The sequence below is a fragment of the Poeciliopsis prolifica genome, unplaced genomic scaffold (genome assembly GCF_027474105.1).
Source record: "Poeciliopsis prolifica strain line A6 unplaced genomic scaffold, Auburn_PproV2 SCAFFOLD001, whole genome shotgun sequence".
Lineage (NCBI taxonomy): Eukaryota > Metazoa > Chordata > Actinopteri > Cyprinodontiformes > Poeciliidae > Poeciliopsis > Poeciliopsis prolifica.
Genome location: NW_026562376.1, coordinates 4,982,282 through 5,003,146, shown reverse-complemented (window position 1 = coordinate 5,003,146; position 20,865 = coordinate 4,982,282). Strand labels below are relative to the sequence as shown.

Sequence of the window (20,865 nt, the reverse complement as noted above, 5' to 3'; positions counted from 1 at the left end):
TTTCTCTCCCCTTCAATGTTCTGTTTTGAGTTGGTATATCACTTGTATGTTCTACGAAAATACACTACAGTGATTATAATGCGGAAAAAAACATTTAAAAAAAAGCTCAAGGCGTATAAATAATAAATGTTAGGAGGAGTTGTGTATCTATTGTTTGGAGAAATATAAACTATAATGATGCCAGGCGTCAATTTAAAGCATGTAATTTCATGTGTTTTTATTGAACAGCATGCCTGTCAATCGGAGGGCAATGCTCTGTACTTCCATGGTGGTGAAGGAGTCGGCCGCAGTTTCGCCTCCACCAGAGACATCGATTTGCACCGTGAAGAGGGAAGAAGCTACTGGGAAGAAGACTTTGAGACGCCACCTTTAAAGTAAGTCAAGATCAGAGTGAAAAATGTGTTTTTCGTATGGTTTTCATCAACTCAACCTTTACAGCGGCTTAACTTAATCATGTTGAGGCGCCATGAGGAACTGAGCGACTGTGATTGTTTTCCCAAGTTTATATACCACTACACTCCAAAAACACAAGTATTTGGTCTACTTTTAACAGCAAATATCTTGAGTGACATGACATAGAAGCTTGTTGTATGTAAAATAATTTCTTAATATTGATGAAAAAGTATTGCTCTCACATATAACAGGAAAAATGTCTTCCTATAAATTAAATAATCTGCCAGTATTATTTTTTCATCAATATTAAGGAATTATTTACTTAAAACAAGCTCCCATATCTTTCTAAAAAGTTACTTATGAGTTTTTTTGTCTATTTCAAGTGAGCTAAGACATTTGCAGTAGAAATTAGACTACAAATACTTTAAGATTGTGTGTTTTTGCAGTGTAGTTGTATAAATCTACATAAACAATGAATTTCTGGTTTGCTTATACGGTTGTGGTTATATTTAACTCCTGGCAAGTGGTATAGAATTACTTTGGCAGGGTTACTGAGATATGCAAACATTCGAAATGCTTTGACACCTGTCACTTGTCATATGTCCTGTAATGAAACACGCAGCGCTGCATAAGTCAAGCGTGGGAACTCACACAGGTGATCGGCATACCTCTGACTGCTGCAGAGATGGCCGTCCATCTGTTCAGAGTACACAACCGTACGGGAAAACACACGCCCGACAGCAGAGAGCAGGGAAGCACTGTCTGATGCTCCGCATGAGGCGCAGAGATGAAAAGAGAGGGCTGATGGATAGCACTGCTGCCAGGGAGTAATTAACAGGCTTCATGCATCAGCTCTGTCAGTACGCGTTTCCATTAATGAGAAGGACCACGCCCTCACACCTACACCCCGACACGCCGCCCTGCGTGAAGCTCTCACCCTTCAGGGAGCTGTGAACTGAACACATGTATAAGGAGGCAGGGAAGACTTTTTCTTCTCTTTTGTTAATGGTACACTTCACGTGTTATTTAACCCAGCAGCGACTGTGACAGAGACAGAAAACGGATAGTAACAGCAGGAAGGGGAAGAGGAGAAAAACAGAAACTGTGAGGGGAGTCAGATGAACTACGGAGAGCTGGGCTGACACACTGAGCAAACTTCTGTCGGGGATAATGAGAATCTGAAAAGTGGCGTGATGAAATATGTGCATCATGAAGAAGTCCCATTCCAAAAACCAAGAAAAAAACGGGCACTGTTTGTTTGCCTTATAAGCCAGGTTTTAACATTAAGGGCATGTCAACATGAGACTGCTGCCTAGAAACTGCCGGTATTTTCTGACGCTGATTTAGAAAATGTTCCATGTTCCTGAAGGAGTTTTTAAAGAGACAGAGACCCAATTTTGTGGAGTCAAATCACAGTCAAATTTGAAGCTATATTTGGCATTTATAACTACCGCAGTTAACATAAGTGCTTGATTGTGTGATAAAATAGCTCTCTGTGGCTCGAAAATACAGAAATTAAGCCAAGTCAAGTTTATTTGTATAGCATATTTCAGTAACATGACAGTTTAAAGTGTGTTTCATCTTAAAAATACAAAATCATAGAATACACAGTCAATAATTGAAGCATTTTGTCAAATGTCGTCGTTACACAGCAGATTGTTGACTTATGTTTCAAAAGTCTCTCTAAACAGGTGGGTTTTTAGTATAGAGTTGAAGGAACTCAATGTTCCGGCTGTTTTGGAGTTTTCTGGATGTTTGTTCCAGATTTGTGCTACATAATACATAATAAGTTTCTCACTTTTTTCCTCAGCTGGGACATAGAGGGAGCAATGTACGGGACAAAGTGTGGAGAGATTGAATCAGGCGCTGCTCTGGTGTTTGAGAAGGAGGGTCGGAGAAGAGTGTGCACCCCCTACCTGGACACCACATCTTATGGAAACCTCCGCTTCCACTTCACCATGGGTACGTATTCCCTCTGGCTCCTCCTTAGGACCTTTATTGTAGTTGCTATCAGTAGTTTTATGGGTGTTGGCTGGTGTTTTGTGCAGGTGGTGGTGACTGCGATCCAGGGGAGTCGCATGAGAATGATGTGGTTCTGTTTGGAAGGTCAGAGGGCAGAAGAGAGCGCGTTGTGCTCGACACTCTCCCATACTCTTCCTACAGGGTGAGACAGAGCTCCTTATAGTGGGAAAACCACATTTATTCACTTCTGAATTACTGTTTCCAGAAACCTTTTTAGTGAACTTTATCATAATCTCTGGAAAAATCCCACATTTCTTTGAAGCAGTGAATTTGATTTGATGAGCTAAACTAATAATAAAGTTATATGCTGATGTTTTACCCAGAGCCGGCAATTTAGGCTGCAATTACTTTAATACAACTCTGGTGTTTTCGTCTAGAAAGTTCAGTTCGTCTGTGGGTGTGTGAATACGCAATCAGACTCTGATGCGGACTAGAAAGCGAACGCGACTCTGCTTAAAAACCTTGGTCTCGTTTCCTCTGAAGGGAACTCTGCTGCGGTTCGATTGCATATGTTGATGCAAGCGAAGCAGCGACTGCTCCAAACATGGCATTGTGGGTAAATACAACCTGAACAAACGTGCTACTCTAGTGGTAGCTTGAGAAATAACTTGTTGTCTTTTACGAAAGACAAGAGAGAAATCCTACAAATTTGATGCTACTCAGTTTTGTTTACATTTTGGAAAGAATGAAGTTGAGCTCATGTCTTTTTCTGAGGTTTCTGTTGTTTCCATCAGTGGTTCACCACAGGCAGAGGAGAATGGTGTTTTTGGTTTGTTTTAGAAAGAGCAGGAGTTTTTTTTCGAACGACAGAAACACAAATTCAAGGAGTTAAATTACAAAATAAAATTTATTATAAGTTATATTTGAAATATTCAGTTTTCATACCAGCTAAAGTTAAAACGGTGACTTTACTGTGCTATATAATGGTACTTTATGCCTGGAAAATGCATATTTTCCCTTCAATATTTAATTAAATTTTATTAATCAATCTGCTCACAGACTGTAAATGTAACGTCAGGAACTTCATTCTAATTTTCTGCTGCTCTGTTCGGATCTTTTCTGTCCTCTTCTTCAGAGTCCTTCAGTCGTATCAGTCGCACTGCCATCTGAGCTGCAAACACCGGTCACACAGTTCTGCTTGGAGCAGCGGTCCCACGGAGGCGCTAACCGTCATGTGTGGGCCGTGGATTTCATGCAGCTGCTGCCTGTGTTGCCTGGCACGCACACACATGTTGCCCAGTTCTCCATCAACCTCGGCTGTGGCTCCTACCAGCCTGCCAACAGGTATGACACACGTTCTAGCAGAATAAAGTAGCCACAGGGGAGCTTGATCCGAAAACGAAGCTGATTTTCATCCTATTAGTGTGAGTCTGGAGTTTTCCACCAATCTTGGTCGTTCCTGGTCTCTGCTGCACACCGAGTGTCTGCCAGAACTCTGTGCTGGGCCACATCTACCTCACAGCACCATCTACTCCTCAGACAACTACAGCGGGTACAACTTTCTGCTAATATGTTCTCACTTATTGCCTTAAGTTTGTGCATTTAATGAATCTTATTTCCAAAGTGTGCTTTGTTTGTTGGTTTAGGTGGACCAGAATCTCTATCCCCCTGCCCAATGCTGCCTTGACAGAAACGACTCAGTTTCGCTGGAAGCAGACCGGCACCGGAACTGGAACAGGCAACATGTGGGCCATAGACAACGGTTAGAAGTCCACATACAGTTCAGACTAATTCAGAGTGTAAAAGCGAGACTTTCTGTAAAATAAGCACAGAACTCAAATATCCACAAAAGTAGCAGATGAGAGAAACAGAAGTTTTAGCGACATGAATGAAAATAATTAAACATTTAAAATTTCTATCCGGCAAAAATTCAAGCAGTTGGTAAAGTGATGGTGGAAAATTAGCAAGAATAAGCTGGTTTATTTAACGTCTCAAAAACAGGGATTCATTTTTTAAAGTAATTTTTTCACCGTTACCAATTTTTATAAATCCATTATTTAGCACCAAACTACATATTTTGTTAGCGTGTTAAATATTTAACTACCTATTTAGTTAGCAAGCTAGATATTTAGATCCAAACTAATTAGTTAGTTCAAAACTAAATATTAAAATACAAAATATTTAGTTATCAGATTGAATAAATTTAACTTTCATGTAAATATTTTTGCTTCAAAGTGAATATTAAAGTGCTAATTATTTTGCTGACATGCTCAATAGTTATTAGCTTCAAGCTAAATATTTAGCTTTAGTTAAATATTTAGGACTTAAGCATTTAACTAAAGCTAAATATTTAGCTAAATTAAGCATGTTTGTGTTTAATTATGTTCATGATTATTTAACTATAGGTAAATCAGTCGTCCCCCAAAAGGTAACAATTAAATTATTAAGAGCTCTAAATTATTACAACATTCATGCAAAGTGTTTGTCAAAATTTCTAAGTCAACTTGTAGTGTTAACTGCACCGCTTTCATTTCTTTTTTAATCTTTGACATTTTATAATCCATGTAAGCAGACTGAAGTTTTGTTGTGTTTATAGTGTACATTGGACCAGCTTGTCTCCGGTTCTGCTCTGGAAGAGGACATTGCTCCCGCACCGGCTGCAAGTGAGAGTTGACTTTTTTATTACTCTAGATAAATCCAGAACGACTGAGCTCTGACATCTTAAGCCTTTAGCTCTATTAAAAATGAATCACATTGTATTATTTGTATAATTTATTAATGAATTTTCATTTTCTGTCGCTCCATTTGATCATTTTTGCCTTCAAACCTCATTCTCTCTGCAAAGATGTGACCCAGGCTTCAGCGGTCCGGCTTGTGAGCTTGCGTCGCAGACCTTCCCCGCTTTCCTGGCCGAGGGTTTCTCCAGCCCGCGTCTCTCCTCCTACCACAGCTTCTCGTCTCTGCGCGGCGCTGAAGTCAGCTTTGGCTGCGGCGTGCTGGCCAGCGGAAAGGCTCTGGTCTTTAACAGGGATGGCAGGAGACATTTAGTCACAGCGCCACTTGACAGTTCCCAGGCCAGGTACTGACAGAGCGGATATAAAGTGTTTATTATGCACAGAAGCAAAGGATAAAGTAGTGCAAAAAGCTTCCTTGTTCCAGTGATCCATCACCGCGCTCTCCTGCTTTAATGTCACGCTTGTAGATGTACGGTGTTTGTGGCGAAGCTTTGGCTGAGAGAAGAAGACATTAAAGTGTTAGATGAAAATAAAAATGCAGTTAGATTTGGCATTATGTTAGATTGATTGCACCTGTTGCAGATGGCGGCCATATTTAATGCCAGTTTCCAGGCTGATAAAGTAAACAGCTGCCTGAGAGAGGAAAGTCTGCTGTTAATGAAAGCACAGTTTAACCGAGGACAGAGAGCCGGAGGTGGTGAATCTGAGAGCCAAGAGAAGATGATTGAAATCTGAATAAAATATGCATCAAACTAGATGAGAAGCTAATGTGTCTGCAGGGATCAGAAGATGTGATCCAAAGTTTTTCATAACTTAACTTAGACGTCAAAGAATACTTGTGTCTAGGATTTTGCACCGATTTATTCCCACCTGATTTATTGGCTGATTTTCTTAATTGTGTGAGATTGTGTGAGATTAAGAAATTAATCTCACACAATCTCACCAATTAGAAATTGGAATCAACAAGTAAAGCTTTTTAAAAATCAGCCACTAAACTACACCCCTTGTTGAGTTTATTTCCAATCCCGCTTTTGTAATTATATTCTTGTTATAATCATTTCATGCATCCTACTTTAAAACTTTTTTCCAATTTTGTCTTATAACAAGAAACTTCAAACTTGGAACACAAAGTAGACCATAATTGACCACTGAAGGAGAAACAAAGGAGCAAGTTTTTAAAAAGTTCTTTGTACTTTTACTTGACTAAAAATATGTTGAACTAGAGCTACTCTTACTTGAGTGATCCTTCCACCACCATATCACCATTAGATTCTGTGTCTTGCAAAAGATTTTCATACCAAAACATTTTGAGACATTGATTAGAATAAAAAACGTAATGTCTCAATTACAAATCATAAAATTGTTTACCTTGACCTGCCTTCCTTTTCAATTTACCTTTTCAACCTTTCAATCTATCACCCTTTAAATAATCTGCTTTAACTTCTTCCTGATGTTTTCGATTTGATCTGCAGATACCTCCAGTTCACTCTGCGCCTCGGCAGTCGCAGCATCCTGAGCTCCTGCCCGGCCCCTGATCAGCCAGGCGAAGGCGTTCTGTTGCATTACTCTTCAGATAATGGCATCACCTGGACCCTGCTGCGGCACTATGCATACCAGGGCTTCCACGAGCCAAGGTAACGTCTGCATTGTGCTTGTGTTCAGTGATATTTTGATTTGGAGCAATAATGTTTGTTTCGCAGTCAGATCTGAGCTTGTTTTAACTAAGTAAGTCCTTAATATTGATGAAAAAGTACTCGTTATTTTGGCAGATTATTTCGGGAAAAATGTCTTAACAAAATAATCTGCCAATGAAACTAGTGGTTTTGATGAATGTAGATATATCTTGCTGAAAAGTTTCTTTTAAGTTATGTTAAAATTGTATATTTTGTACACTGTAACTGTCAGAAATGGTTAAAATCCCGTCTGCATGTACATTAATTACAAACAACAGAATGTGTTTGTGTAGGTTTTCCGTCCAAGTCGAGGCCTGACTCACCCTTCTGTCAGTCTGTATGATTAATTCTGCTTGGATTACATCATAAACTGTATAGTTTAATGTTCCTGCACTGGTTTGTGCTGCTCAGGCATGGGCAAAACAAAGAAAGTAATTATACTGATCCAGTTTATAAAATGTTGGTCTCTTATTCTTCTGGATAGAGTGATATGATTAAAGCATTGATTGCTGATAATTGAAATTATTATGACTTATTGAGAACCCATAATTCATTTCCCCAGACAGTTAGGATCATTCATAACCCCTGTAAAAATATAATATAATAATTAATGCAAAATAATTTTCAGTGCATCACTAATGCTTAATTGCGACAACTTTTTTTTTTTTTTGCCAACATGGTCAAACCCATTGAGTTTAAGTACCTGCTAACTCCCGCCTGCAGGTGGCAATATGTCAGTTTATGTGATTTTGATTGCAAAAAAATCACAAAACAATGCAAAGTCCTGGAGATACTGAGAAGTTAATGTACATAGAGAAAAAGAGAATAACATTTTTGTCAAAAAAACAAAAATTTTGAAATTAATCTCAGAAATTTTCAAGAATTTTTTTAAGCTTGGAAAGTGAAAAATTTTCTGGAAAAATTTTGAATTTTCTGAGACGCAGTGGAAATTTTGAACTTTTGAAATTCAGACATTTCCAAGGCTTTTTTCAAGAAAGAGTTTAATCTCAACATTTCTCAGTTTTCTGGTGGAAATGTACTCATTTTTTTACATACTATTGCTCTAATGCGCTAAAAATCTATTTTTATTGTTCATATGTAATGTTAAAATTTTCTTAGCAAATAAATTTTGAGTTTTCTTTAGTTCTGAGTCATCAGCAGAAATTAAAAAACAAATTAAATATCTTTAAGTGAATCTAAATAACCTGAGTTTCGTTTTTAGAATTTTAATTATTAACATTGATGATTATTTTTGCTGTTATCTGATTTTCTCACTCCTTCAGGATCGTTTCAGTCGAACTTCCATCGGGCGCTCGTAAGTTTGGTGTTCAGTTCCGCTGGTGGCAGCCGTATCACTCGGGACGCAGCCGCGACGTTTGGGCCTTGGATGAAATCAGCATGACCTCGGTTCTGTTCAACACCATAAGTCTGGACTTCAGCAACGTGCTGGACGTCACCCAGAGTCTCGGCTTTTACCTGGGAAACGTTCAGCCATACTGCCAGCACGACTGGACTCTAAGGTTTCAGACGTTCTCATACCAGTAATGGTTTTGTTATTAATCTGTAGTAGTGTTAAAAAAATCACCTAGCAAGTTGATCCTAACAGTTTAATCCTTCCGGGTTGTTGGTGTCACTCTTCAGTTTCTCCGGTGAGCCCAGTCCTGGATTCAGTATCCGTTATGTTGAAACTCAGTCGATGCAAATCGGCGCCTCCTACAGTCTGCAGTTCTCCCTGGTGATGGGCTGCGGCCGCGACCCCTCACCTCACATCGACACCCAGGTGCGCCTGGAGTTTTCCACCAATCACGGCCTCACCTGGCACCTGGTCAAAGAGGTAAATGTGATTTTTATTTTTCCCAACACATGCTTCTCTGTGGCAGAAACTTCTCATATTGTGCCGTGTAGAGACAAGGATACAAATTATTTATTTATGATCATGAATATTGATTTAGCCATTACAGCCACAGAGATAATATGTAAATAATGAGCCTAAATGTGGTACTTTATTTTAAATGACAAATCATCACAATTAGTTTTAATCACTGCGTTATCAGCAAATACACGGCTGTATGTGAATGAGACGGCAGATTATCTTCAAGGATTTTCTATAATCATAACGGCTTCATAAATATTCAGAAGTTTGATTCTTTTTTTTTTTTTTTTTTTGCTTTTGGAATTTAATGAACTATAATGACTTTCTCTTCTTCATCAGTGACTTTTCACTGAATCACCTACACTGTAAAACATTTAGTTGTGTTTACTATCTTCTACTCTTTTGGTTAAATAAATTTATCCAGTTTTAGATTTTGAACCTAAATGTGAGTTTGTGAAAGATAAACTTACAGCGGTAAGTTTTGTTAACTTTTTATTAATTCAGTCAAACCTCCAAGAGTTGAATAAACTAGAGTTTTTAGGTTAGCACTTAAAAAACTGAAAGAGAAAAAAGACAGGAGTGGAAACTATTTCCCAGAATGCTTGATCCATGCTGATCATTCAGTGCTTCAGGTCAAAGATACTGTATTTCAGCAAACTCTATTTATAATCATATAAACTGGCTAAACCTAATCTGCAGGATACAGTTCTAAGAATATATCAGAAATTCAGAGTGAGCAGTGTTGTAGCCCCTCTGGTGATTATGTGAAAGAAAATATATCTTAAAATGTTTCCTTTCTTTTGCAGGCCTGCCTACCTGGCATGCCGAGCTGCTCTGAGTTTACAGCTCCCAGTGTCTACCATCCGTCTGAGTTCAAAGACTGGAGACGTGTTACGCTCTCATTGCCTCAGAAGACGTGGTAAGTACAATTCACTAAAACAGAAGAAAAAAACTCGCAAAGTGCCCTTTGGGATTAAACACTCTCTGATCTCGATTTTGCCTTGTTTTAGTTTTCTTATTGTGGCTAATAAGCACGCTGGGGTTTGACAGCAGTCAGGTCAATTACAGAAAACGAACAGCAGAATACGAGTAAAGGTCTGCATTTTCCTCCATCAGCAGCTGCAGGCCTGAATAGAAACACATAATCATCTCACATCTGCTCACACTTCCACTATTTCACATAAATTCATATCCCTTAAACATTTTTTACCATTACAACCACAAAATTATTCTTGCAACATGTATTTTATTATGATTTATAAATGTACAAGGTTTGTAAAAGTTTTTTATGCATAACATTGAAATGTGTAACATGCATATAAATCCAGCTTCCTTCACTCTGATACCCCTAAATAAATTCCAATTGGAAATATATGGACCATATTGTTTCATAAATAGAAACAACATGGTGTAATAGAAATATTGCTAGAGCAGATACAAAACAGTATCTAAAACAACAGGCAGTAATTTCTGCCTGGTTATCAGTAGTTTGGATTTGGGGCTCCTTAGGGGCCAGTGTTTGGGCCTAAACTGTTTGTACTTTATTTAATTACATTTGCAAGTAATCAAACAAAATTACATTTGTTATATTTGCACAGGACACAAACAATAAAGTTTGAACTCTATTGAAGAACAATAAGAAAAAATACGTTGAAGAAAGTTGGAACATAAAACATGTAAAATACGATTCTAGGGGTAATTCAGATTCAGTTTAAATTAAAAAATGGTCCAAAGGGATATCAAATTCAATTCAGCTAAATTAAAGAGACAAAAATTAAATTAAAAAACATATGCATGTGTTAGAATGGCCCAGATCTTAATCTGTAACTTTCTCATTGATCTATTTTGCTCAGAAAAATAGGCAAAAGTCTCCAGATGCGTTTCACTCTTTTGTAATATACGGTTAAAGATTTGATCAGGTAACGTATTTTTGGCTTTTGGGTTAAATCAATCTTTAACACACATGCAGCTGAAAAGGCTATAAATAACGTGAAGCAGCCATTATGCCTCAGTTGGGACATAAATCAGCTTAAATCGTCACATAACCCTGACCTCAACCTCCATTTCATTCCAACACTCCAGCTCCTAAATAACGATGCTCTAATCTCCTGTAGAGTACGATGACAGGTCAGAAGGTCACGGCCCCTAATGGTGATAAAACAGCAGGTTGAATGAACACGAGACAATCTGATATGGATCCGTAAAGCAGTAAACTAAGAGGCCTGTGTGGTTTATGATCTCCAACATGCCATATTTATACCACAAAATCTCTTCAATTTGACGTTCAGAAGTATGAAACATTAGATGTGACTGGATTACAAGGTGACCTCTTAAGATTCACTGAACAGGTCAGTATCGGTCTATGCGCTATATAAAACACGTTCGTTACATTTTTTGCACAAAATCATTCTTGGATAATCTGATTTTAGTCTGCTGAGTTCTGCTGAATTTGAGCTTCAGAAACTGATCATTTTAAGTGGTCTCTTAATTTTTTACAGAGCTGTAAATTCTTATTATTTCAGGTCCAGTGCAACCCGGTTTAGATGGATCCAGAATTACTACGGCGAGCAGGACGAGTGGGCTCTGGACGATATCTACATCGGCCAGCAGTGTCCCAACATGTGCCACGGACACGGCTGGTGTGACCACGGACATTGCAGGCCAGTCCTTCCTCCTGACCTGTGGATGCATATGGGATAGATTATAAACGGACAGCTGGATTAAAGTCGCCCTCTAATCTCGCACAGGTGTGACGAAGGGTTCTCGGGCCAGGACTGCCAGCCGTCGTCTCCGCTCTCGTCAAGCGTCCTCTCAGACTTTGAGTCCCAAGACGCGCTGCTGGCCACGTGGCAGGAAGTGATTGGCGGAGAGGTGGTGGCGCCTGACATGGGCTGTGGGGTGGTGTCGTCTGGATCGTCGCTGTACTTCAGCAAGGTAGCGCAATAAAAAATATTTTATTCAGTTCTGTCAAAATAAGGTGTTAAATGTGATTATTTTCATGTAAAATAAAAATCTGGCACACGAGAGTTTCTGCGTTTTCGCACATAGCGGATCAAATGTGGTAAATTTGTGTAATTAAATTAAAACAATTTAGATGACTGTCCAAACTTGTCTGATTACTGTCCAGCGCTCGTTGCCAAGAACCGCTGACCTCTAAACTCTTCCCTGAATGTTTCAAAACAAAACTCCTCAGAGTTCATGAGTGTGATTGCTGATTACACAGCTGTTGACACATTATTAAGCACTTTTTAAATCAGTTTTTCCAGCTGCAGGTAAATTTTTTTCCACTGTTTTTTTTTTTATGTTTTCAGCTCAATGCTTAAAAAAATTTGACACGGATTAAGTGAATGTTATTATTTTATGGCTTTCAATTATGTATTTCAACCTTTTTTTCCAGATTTGTACAATTATAAGACCATCAACTTCAACAACTTTTGAAAAGCACGGGTTAAGATTTATTGTGGAATTTTCTTTAATATTTTTTAATATTTAAGTCAAGTTTATTTCCATTTCACATTTTCATAAGAAGTCATCTGAAGTGCTTTACATAATGACAACATAACACAACAAAATACAACATTGCATTACAGTGGCAGAATAAGGACAAATAATGTAATCTAGACTAGAATTAATCAATGTTTACTTATTATTAATCAAAAGAAAACCTTAACTCTAAGGTTGGGTTTTATGCCTTGATTTAAAGAATCTCAGTGTTTCGACTGTTTTGCAGTTTTCTTGAAGTTTATTTTGGTATTTAAAATGTCACACAGGTTAAATGTTTGTGTTTGGAGTTTATGGATCTTTAAGAATATGTTCTTGCATTCTTATGCCATTATCCTTATATTACTTAAAAATCGTCTCAAAACAACAATATTATAGTTTATCGCAATAACGTCTTGCAATTTATTTCACTTACAACATTGAAAAAATGTCTTGTTATAAGTGAAATAATCTGTTTTTTTCATCAATAGATACTGAGAAATTATTTACTTAAAACAAGCTCACAGTTCATGCTGAAAAGTTACTTGTATGTTAGTTTTGTCTTATTTCAAGTAAACTGAGATATTTGCACTAAAAACTAGACCAGAAATACTTGGTAAGATTTTAGATTGTGTATTTTTACAGTGAACATGATGAAATCTGACCAAATGTGGAACTGATGTGACTGTGTGCATGTCGTGGTCAGGCTGGTCTGCGGGAGCTGGTGAGCTGGGATCTGGACACGGAGTGGGCGGAGTTTGTGCAGTTCTACCTGCGTGTGGGCGGAGACTGGGCGGAGTGTAACCAGGCAGACAGCAGGGAGGAAGGAGTGCTGCTGCAGTACAGTAACGACGGAGGAATCAGCTGGGGCCTCATCGCTGAGATGTACTTCACAGACTTTACCAAACCTCGGTGAGACAGAAACCAGCAGAGTTTCTCATCTCAGCTGCCCAGAGTTGCGTGTGGTTCCAGAATAACGAAGCCGCTCGTTTTCCTTTCACAGCTTTGTTCATTATGAACTTCCTTTGGCTTCTAAAACTCCCTCCACTCGCTTTCGGTGGTGGCAGCCGCTTCATTCTGGGGAAGGGTACGACCAGTGGGCGATTGATGACGTCATAATTTTGTCAGAGAGGGAGAAACACATCATCCCAATGGCCAACCCGACTCTGCCGCAGGTCAGACTCCATCATGCCGTCATCTAGGATTATGTGCTCTAACCTTGTTAACCTTCTTTTCTCATTACTTTATTTAAAGCAATTTTTTTTGTTTGTTTTAAAAACGTATTATTGGAAAAATATCTATTTTCTTTATTCATATGGTTATACTTGTCACAATAAACAATCAAATAATTTAACTCAATAAATAAAAATGAGATCGATAATTTCAATTCTGATGATTAATATTTCTTTAAAGGGCAATGTTGTTTTCTCTGTTTTATTTATCAATTTTGATTGTGTTTTATTTAGGATATTTTAATATGTTCCAGTTCCAGTGTGAAATATTCTAAATTAAAGTTTATTGGTCTTTGCAATAATCTCAAAACAACAATATTATTGCTTATCGTAATGATTACTGGTACAATTTAGCATCCAGCAAAATTTATGTAGTTATTGTGGCAGATCTACATATTGTTGTACTTTTTACATACATTCTTCTCTATGAAGCAGCATATATATATATATATATGTTTACAAATATTATTGTTAATTAAGTAAAGTAATCTAGTATTTGCAAAAGAGGATTAAGGTCACTGGAAAAAAAACATCCTGTTTCATAATTACCATATTACAGTTTCTGAAAATGTTGATGCTAAGCTTTCCAATAATGTCAAACACACACGTGTTGACATCAATAAAATAATATTTTGACTGACTGTCTGAAAAGCATTTTTTAGATCCATGAAGATGCGTTTGACCAATAACAACAAACGGTTGACTTCAAAAACATCTTACATCTGTCTTTATTTTGAAATAAATCATTTCCAGATAAATATTACCAGAAAACACAACATCTGTTGTTTTTTTCTTTTCTGCACAGAACTTTTACGAGAAGCCGGCGTTCGACTATCCTCTGAACCAGATGAGCGTTTGGCTGATGCTCGGCAATGAGGGCATGGAGAGGGACAACAACAGCAGCTTCTGCGCTCCGACTCCCTCAGCGATGGTGTTTGGACGTTCTGATGGAGACAGGGTGGCCGTCACCAGGGACCTGGCCCTCCGCCCTGGGTATACCCTTCAGTTTAAGGTTCGGGAGAAGTTTTCAAATCAAATAATGTAGGACAAAATACTGAGACGAGGGATCCACTGTTTACATATCCACTGCCAATATGTGAAGTTTGGTATCGACCAATACTGATCTGATACAGAAAAACACCTAAATTGACTTAAAATGTTTCTTTAAAAAAAAAAAAAAAAAAAAACATAAATATATTTATTGAATTACAAATGTATCTGAACCAGAACTGCACATTTAAATACACCAATAGCTTCACAAGCTACATGTAAAAACAACTTTAATGTAAAATAAATAATAAAGAAACTAAAACTGTCTGAAACAAATGGTGTCAGATAGGTTTCAAAGGCCATTTTCTGAAAGAACAAGAAACAGAGCAGTAATTAAACCAAAGCAAAAATATAAATTTGTTTTCCATTTAAGATAAAAAAAAAAACTGTAAACATGTTTTAACTTGATAGTTTCACTTGGTTCAAATTCTGTTTAAAAAAAAATCTCCTGTTAGGCATTTTTTGCGATCCAATTATTGTTTGGTGAATTAAAAAAATATTCAGCAGATCAGCCCAACACTGTATTGATGTTAAGTCAAGCAGAAAGTCTGAGCTTTTCACATGTTAGAAGTATTTATTTAGCTGCAGACCTTTAAGTGTTCAGTAAATTAATGCTGTTACTGCTTTTTAGGCAATTAACATTTTACTTTTGTATTTTAAAAAATGACCATTTTTATTTGCATTTTTTAATATATTGTGGCTTACGTAGTGAAATGAAAAAAATCTAAAAATAATTTACCTCATTTTTGTATCAAATTACTGTTTCAATCGTCGAAATGATTGATAGAATAATCAGTTACTAAAATAATTATTTTCTGCTGCCCTAAATTCTTTTTAATTACATTTTCTTTTACATCCTTCATTTATTGTTGTAGCTGAACATAGGCTGCGAATCAGAGTTCAGCGCCTCAGCCCCGGTCCTGCTGCAGTACTCCCACGACGCCGGCAGAACCTGGGCGTTGGTCCGAGAAGGCTGCTACCCCGGAACGCCGGGAACAGGCGTCTGTGAAGGCAGCGGCCGTGAGCTCAGAGAACCGACCGTCTACAACACTGGAGACTATGAACAGTGGACCAGGATCACGGTGGTCATACCTCGAAATGTGGCAGCCAGGTAGCTCTCTATGTTTATATTTACTCTGATGTTACAATGTGTTTCAAATGTAATAACACTGCAAAAACACAAAACCTTACCAATTATTTTGGTCTAGTTTCTAGTGCAAATATCTGTATACTTGAAATAAGATAAACTAACTTAGTTTTTGCAAAACATAAAGGCATGTGTTTAGTAAACAAATCCTTAATATTGATGAAAAATACAAGTTCTATTGGCAGATTATTTCACTTGCAAGACAGTTTTCCCATGTTACAAGTTAATTTATCTACCAATGGAACTAGTAAATTTCATCAATCTTCAGAATAATCTTAAGAATTATTTACTTAAAACAACCTCTGTGTTTCTGTTTAAGTTAGTTTATCTTATTTCAAATGTACTAAGATATTTGCTCTAGAAACTAGACCAAAATTTTGGTGAGTCTTTGTGTTTTTGCAGTACTCTTAGTCCGGTAGATCCGCTTTGATTGGCGACCAAAATTGCAACATTTGTTACATTTTCAGCTATGGTTTGGTTTCACTCTGCACTGTCAGACAAACCACTCTAATTGAAAACCTGTTCCCCTCTTCGCCTGTGGTGGCGCTGCACCAAGGAGCACTGAAGGAAACGACACAAAAACCACAGAAGACATGAGTGCAACTTCCTTCTGCATGAAATGTAAACAAAAATGGAGTGGCGTCAAATTTTAGCGGTTGTAAGATTTTTGTTTTGTCATCGGTAAAAGACCACAAGAAGTTTCTCCCACTAGTGCTAGACTCTTACATCTGTCTTGGTAGTATTTACCCAGAATGCCGTGCGCTGTAGTTTGCTTCCTGCTTTTGGAACGGTTTCTGATTCGCTTGCATGCACATGTATTCAAACCGCACCATAATTCAGGTCAACTGAGCTGAGATCGAGGGTTTCAGGCGTACCAGAGTTTGTTTGTTTTTAATCCAATTGCGCATTCACACTTCCCCAAACAAAACCAGACTTTCTAGCAAACAAACTCAAGTTTGATTAAAGCAGACAAAACTGGGCTGGTGTGAATTCACCCTTAAATTCTGAGTTTTATTTGCACTGAAATACCTGAACTTTATTCATTTTCTCAGTAAAACCAGGTTCCGTTGGTTCCAGGAGAGTAGCGTGTACCGAGATGCGCCAGCGTTTGCTTTGGACGGCGTCTACATTTCCGAGCCCTGCCCCAACCATTGCGGTGGTCATGGAGACTGCATTTCTGGCGTCTGCTTCTGCGACATGGGCTTCACAGGTACTGTGATGAAAGAAAGCTGAAGTAACCAAGTGTTTCATGATGCTGATGTATTTTAACCTGTAATCTTCCTGTTTCTTTTATAGTGGAGCAAGATAGTTGTGTCCCATCCGTAGCTAGTCCCACGGAGCTGACAGAGGGCTTTGAGGGGAAGCTGAGTCCTCTCTGGCAAAGTATCAGCGGGGGACAAATCGGAGGCGGCTGCGGCATCATCGGCGAGGGCAAGGCTCTTTACTTCAGCAGCGCTGGACGTCGGGAGGCTCGAACAGCTCCTCTGGACACGACCAACACACGGTGAGAGGAGCAATCCTCTTATTCTCTCAGCATTTCAAGCGTTATGTTGATACTGTTTAATATAAAATTCACTTTTATTGTTTTTTGTTTATAGGTTGGCTCAGTTTTACATCCGAATTGGCAGCAAGAGTTTAGGACCCACCTGCACCAGGCCTCGCTCGCGCAATGAAGGTTTGTTTCCAAATAGAACACATGTTGTGATGAGGCCCTCTGCTGGTTCAATGTGGGAACTACCCTGTAAATCAATAAAGAAAGGCTAACTTGATCATTTCAGCTCCGCAAAAATACAAAATCTTACCAAATGTTTTTTCAGTTAGTACAAATATCTTAGTACACTTGAAATGAGACAAAAAATATCCTAGAAGTAACTTTTTAGCAAGATACAGGAGCTTGTTTTAGGGCAATAATTTCTTAATATTGATAAAAAATAAATTTTTCCACTGGTGGGAATAATGTCTTGGTATAAGTGAAATAATTAGTCAGCTGAATGCATACTTTTAAATCAATGTTAAGTAATTTGTGACAAGCTCATAAATATTGCTGAAAAGTTGCTTGTAAATTAGTTTTCTCTTGTTTCAGGTATACTAAGATTTTCTCACTAGAAACTAGACTAAACCTACATGGTAAGATTTTGTGTTTTTTTAGATTAATAAGCAAATTAAAAGCAGATTAATAAGTTTTAAAAGTTGCCGGCAGTCGATAACTACATTTAGTATCAAATTAGCCAACTAAAGCTAAATATAAGTCCAAGACTATGAATCGTCTTAAAATTCCTCCCTTTTCTAAAACGTAGAAGGTTGTGACAAATCTGGTTGTGTGAATAACACTGAATATTCAAACCATTTCAGGTCAGAGTAACTGTCTGTTCTAAAATTAGAGTGGAATAAAAGGTTAAATCATTACAGTGTTTTAAATTAACACTGAATCTTCTGAATTCCACAATATAAGAGTATATAATTTTTTTTATTAATTTACTGTGAAAACAAGAAAAAATGCAATTAAAACAAATTATCATGCCTATTTACATGCAATTTTACATTGTTTGTTGAAATGATGCTTAAACGTCACATTCTCCTCCTTAAATGTACAATTATTTATACATTTTTTATGTCTTCAAAAGCAGTTTTATCTTTGAGACCCTCAACCTATGCAACATATTTCCCAAAATGCTCATTTTTAAACAGTTTTTAAGCTAGTTTATAAGATTAGTGGTGACAGAAAAACTTATCAGAAGTTTCTGATGAGGGTCATGTAGGTAGTTTCCCAGGGCTGCATTAGAAATGGGGATAACTATATTCGTTATGTGCTACAAGTTCTCTCTTACTTTTATACATGTGGAATCAGTGTGAAGTTGACATCTCCACATGCTGAGTAAGCATCCCTTTCATTCTGCTGAGAAACAGGGTTGGACTAAGGATTAATCTGGATCTCTACTAAAAGATTAAGCTAAGTGTGTAATGAATGAACTCACTGTGACTGAACTTTATGTCCAGAACTACCACATCGTTTAGATTAGTACAAGCTTTGGTTTATTAACATTTGGTTTCTGTTAGTAATATTCTCCCTCATCTCTATTAAAAGGCTGTTTTTGTACTTTTAGGTGTCATTGTCCAGTTTTCCACCAATAATGGCATCCAGTGGCAGTTTCTGAGGGAGTTGGACTTCAGCTCCTTCTTGGAGCCTCAGGTTGTCACCATTGAACTTCCACCTCCTGCAAAAACTCCCTACACTGTGTTTCGGTGGTGGCAGCCCCAACAAGGTTAGTAAACTATTTGCAAAACTCACTATGCAATAAAATTATCTTAAAGTTAGCCTATTATGCTTCCTAGAACAGTTTAGGGTAGGCCTATACAAAACATGTTCATTACATTTTTGCACAAATTTATACTTATATAATGAGATTTTAGCTGTTTTCGAGCCTCTTGTGAATTTAAATCCAAATAAGCTTGTAAAATACATGTTTCCACCACAATTTACTACTGCTGATGTGAGGAGCAGCCATATTGACATAAGAAGCATGCCTTGCAAGTTGGTCCCAGTTTCCCATTGAGAAATTCAACTTCCAGTTGATTTTTCTGACTGGAAAGTCAGAAATTCCCAGTTCCAAGTACAAGTGGAACACAGTGTCACACTCCCACTTGAATATGGCTGCAAACAGATGTGCAATTGTACAAATGTACATCTTTGAAAAGCATTAGTTGAGCCTCCTTCACAACCAACAAGAATGCAGCAAGTGGTTTCTGGTTCGTAACAACAACAATTAGTCTTTTCCAGCAGCCATTGTATAGAAGATACAACCAGCTGACCAAACATGCTGGAACTCCTCTTGAGTCGCTAGGCAACGGGGCTGGGCTCCACTGGGGTTGCTAGGGAACAAGGCATTGCACTTCAAATGTGATTTAACAATCAGGAAAATTGTTAACTTATTACCAAAAATAAAAACATCTGGGTGTTTTTTAATTTGTTTGGTCTGTTTTTAGAAGCAGTAGAGACCAAAATGGAAGCATAAAATCTTTTAATAATATTTGGTCGCCTTTACTCTAAGCCAACTCTTTAGGTTGTTTTACTCATTTACTCTTTGGTCCCTGCAGGAAAGCACTCTGCCCAGTGGGCGCTGGATGACGTTCTGATCGGTATGAACGACACCTCCAGAACGGGTTTCCACGATAAATTCGATGGCACCACCCCGCTGAGGCACAACTGGTACCGGATCCAGGGCGGGGAGGTGACCGTGGACTGCTTGTCTCTGGACACTGCTCTCACCTTTAACTCTGAGGCCATTGATAGTAAGTGAAACACATTCACTACAGCTATGATGTGCATTGCTTCTTGCCATATACAAGCTAATGTCAAACTGATCTGTGTACAAATTTCACTCTCTTCAGTGTTTGCATATAGACTGAAAAGTACATGTTATCCACCCAGACACTTAAAAATCATTCAAACAAGGAACATCACAGCACTTTGCTATTAACAAGCAGCTGAAACAGAGCCTGGGATTTACTGTGGTGTCATCCATCCTGCATTATTAATGAGAGCAGACCTCATTGAACATCCTGCCTGTTATTTATGCTTGCATCAAGCTGTGAGTGGATTAGGTTTGTGCAAATAGCGCATCACAAAGGGGCCATTCATTAGGTGTGCACAGCATGACCGATTTGGCAGCACATCTGTAAACACCGGCGCTCTGTTTACGAATAGTCAGAGGAACATTTGAGGATGCTTCATGACATAAAAAGAAAGATAAATTTAGCTAAAGTTTGAGTGTCCGCTTCTTCTTTCCCTGGCAGGAGAATTTACCAAAAGGAAATATAAATTAATAATTTAGTTTTGTTGTTCAAGTCTGAGTTAGGGCTATAAGATGTTACATAAACAAACTCCCTTAAAGTGTTTGGCTAGACTTTATTGGAGAGACTTTGTGTTATGACTTCTTCAGAATGTAATTGTCGATCACAATAGAAAGGAATCAAAAGCCATTATTTCTTGCTAAACACAAAAATGGTGCCTTTAAAAAGTATTCTTAACTTTTAAACCTTCAAACATTTTGTCACCAATTCAAAGTGAATAGTTGTGAGGTGAAAGGAAATGAATATGTATTTGTCTTACTACACTGCAAAAACACAAAATCTTACCCAGTATTTTAGTCTGGTTTCTAGTGCACTTGAAATAAGATAAACTTAACTTGTATGTAAGTTTTCAGCAGATCTAGGAAGTTGTTCTAAATCAATTCTTTGATATTGATTTAAAAAAGTACCAGATCCACTGGCAGATTATTTGACTCATGACGAGTCATTTTTCCCATGTCAGAAGTCAAAG

At 37.8% G+C, this 20,865-nt stretch overlaps 1 protein-coding gene across 4 annotated transcripts in view; it reads left to right on the top strand.

The window, feature by feature from the left end:
- Window positions 1-20,865, top strand: part of reln (reelin) — a 132,682-nt gene that overhangs the window by 77,250 nt on the left and 34,567 nt on the right. For all 4 annotated transcript variants that reach the window (XM_055059626.1, XM_055059546.1, XM_055059474.1 and 1 more), the window contains exons 11-33: window positions 229-374; window positions 2,204-2,355; window positions 2,442-2,557; window positions 3,491-3,699; window positions 3,779-3,907; window positions 4,002-4,117; window positions 4,952-5,018; window positions 5,201-5,434; window positions 6,563-6,724; window positions 8,047-8,283; window positions 8,405-8,597; window positions 9,443-9,555; window positions 11,159-11,296; window positions 11,384-11,570; window positions 12,823-13,028; window positions 13,120-13,291; window positions 14,154-14,360; window positions 15,274-15,509; window positions 16,598-16,755; window positions 16,842-17,049; window positions 17,144-17,220; window positions 18,650-18,808; window positions 19,641-19,835. In XM_055059626.1, the coding sequence (XP_054915601.1) occupies window positions 229-374; window positions 2,204-2,355; window positions 2,442-2,557; window positions 3,491-3,699; window positions 3,779-3,907; window positions 4,002-4,117; window positions 4,952-5,018; window positions 5,201-5,434; window positions 6,563-6,724; window positions 8,047-8,283; window positions 8,405-8,597; window positions 9,443-9,555; window positions 11,159-11,296; window positions 11,384-11,570; window positions 12,823-13,028; window positions 13,120-13,291; window positions 14,154-14,360; window positions 15,274-15,509; window positions 16,598-16,755; window positions 16,842-17,049; window positions 17,144-17,220; window positions 18,650-18,808; window positions 19,641-19,835 (3,817 nt within the window). The remainder of the gene's footprint in view (window positions 1-228; window positions 375-2,203; window positions 2,356-2,441; window positions 2,558-3,490; window positions 3,700-3,778; window positions 3,908-4,001; window positions 4,118-4,951; window positions 5,019-5,200; window positions 5,435-6,562; window positions 6,725-8,046; window positions 8,284-8,404; window positions 8,598-9,442; window positions 9,556-11,158; window positions 11,297-11,383; window positions 11,571-12,822; window positions 13,029-13,119; window positions 13,292-14,153; window positions 14,361-15,273; window positions 15,510-16,597; window positions 16,756-16,841; window positions 17,050-17,143; window positions 17,221-18,649; window positions 18,809-19,640; window positions 19,836-20,865) is intronic.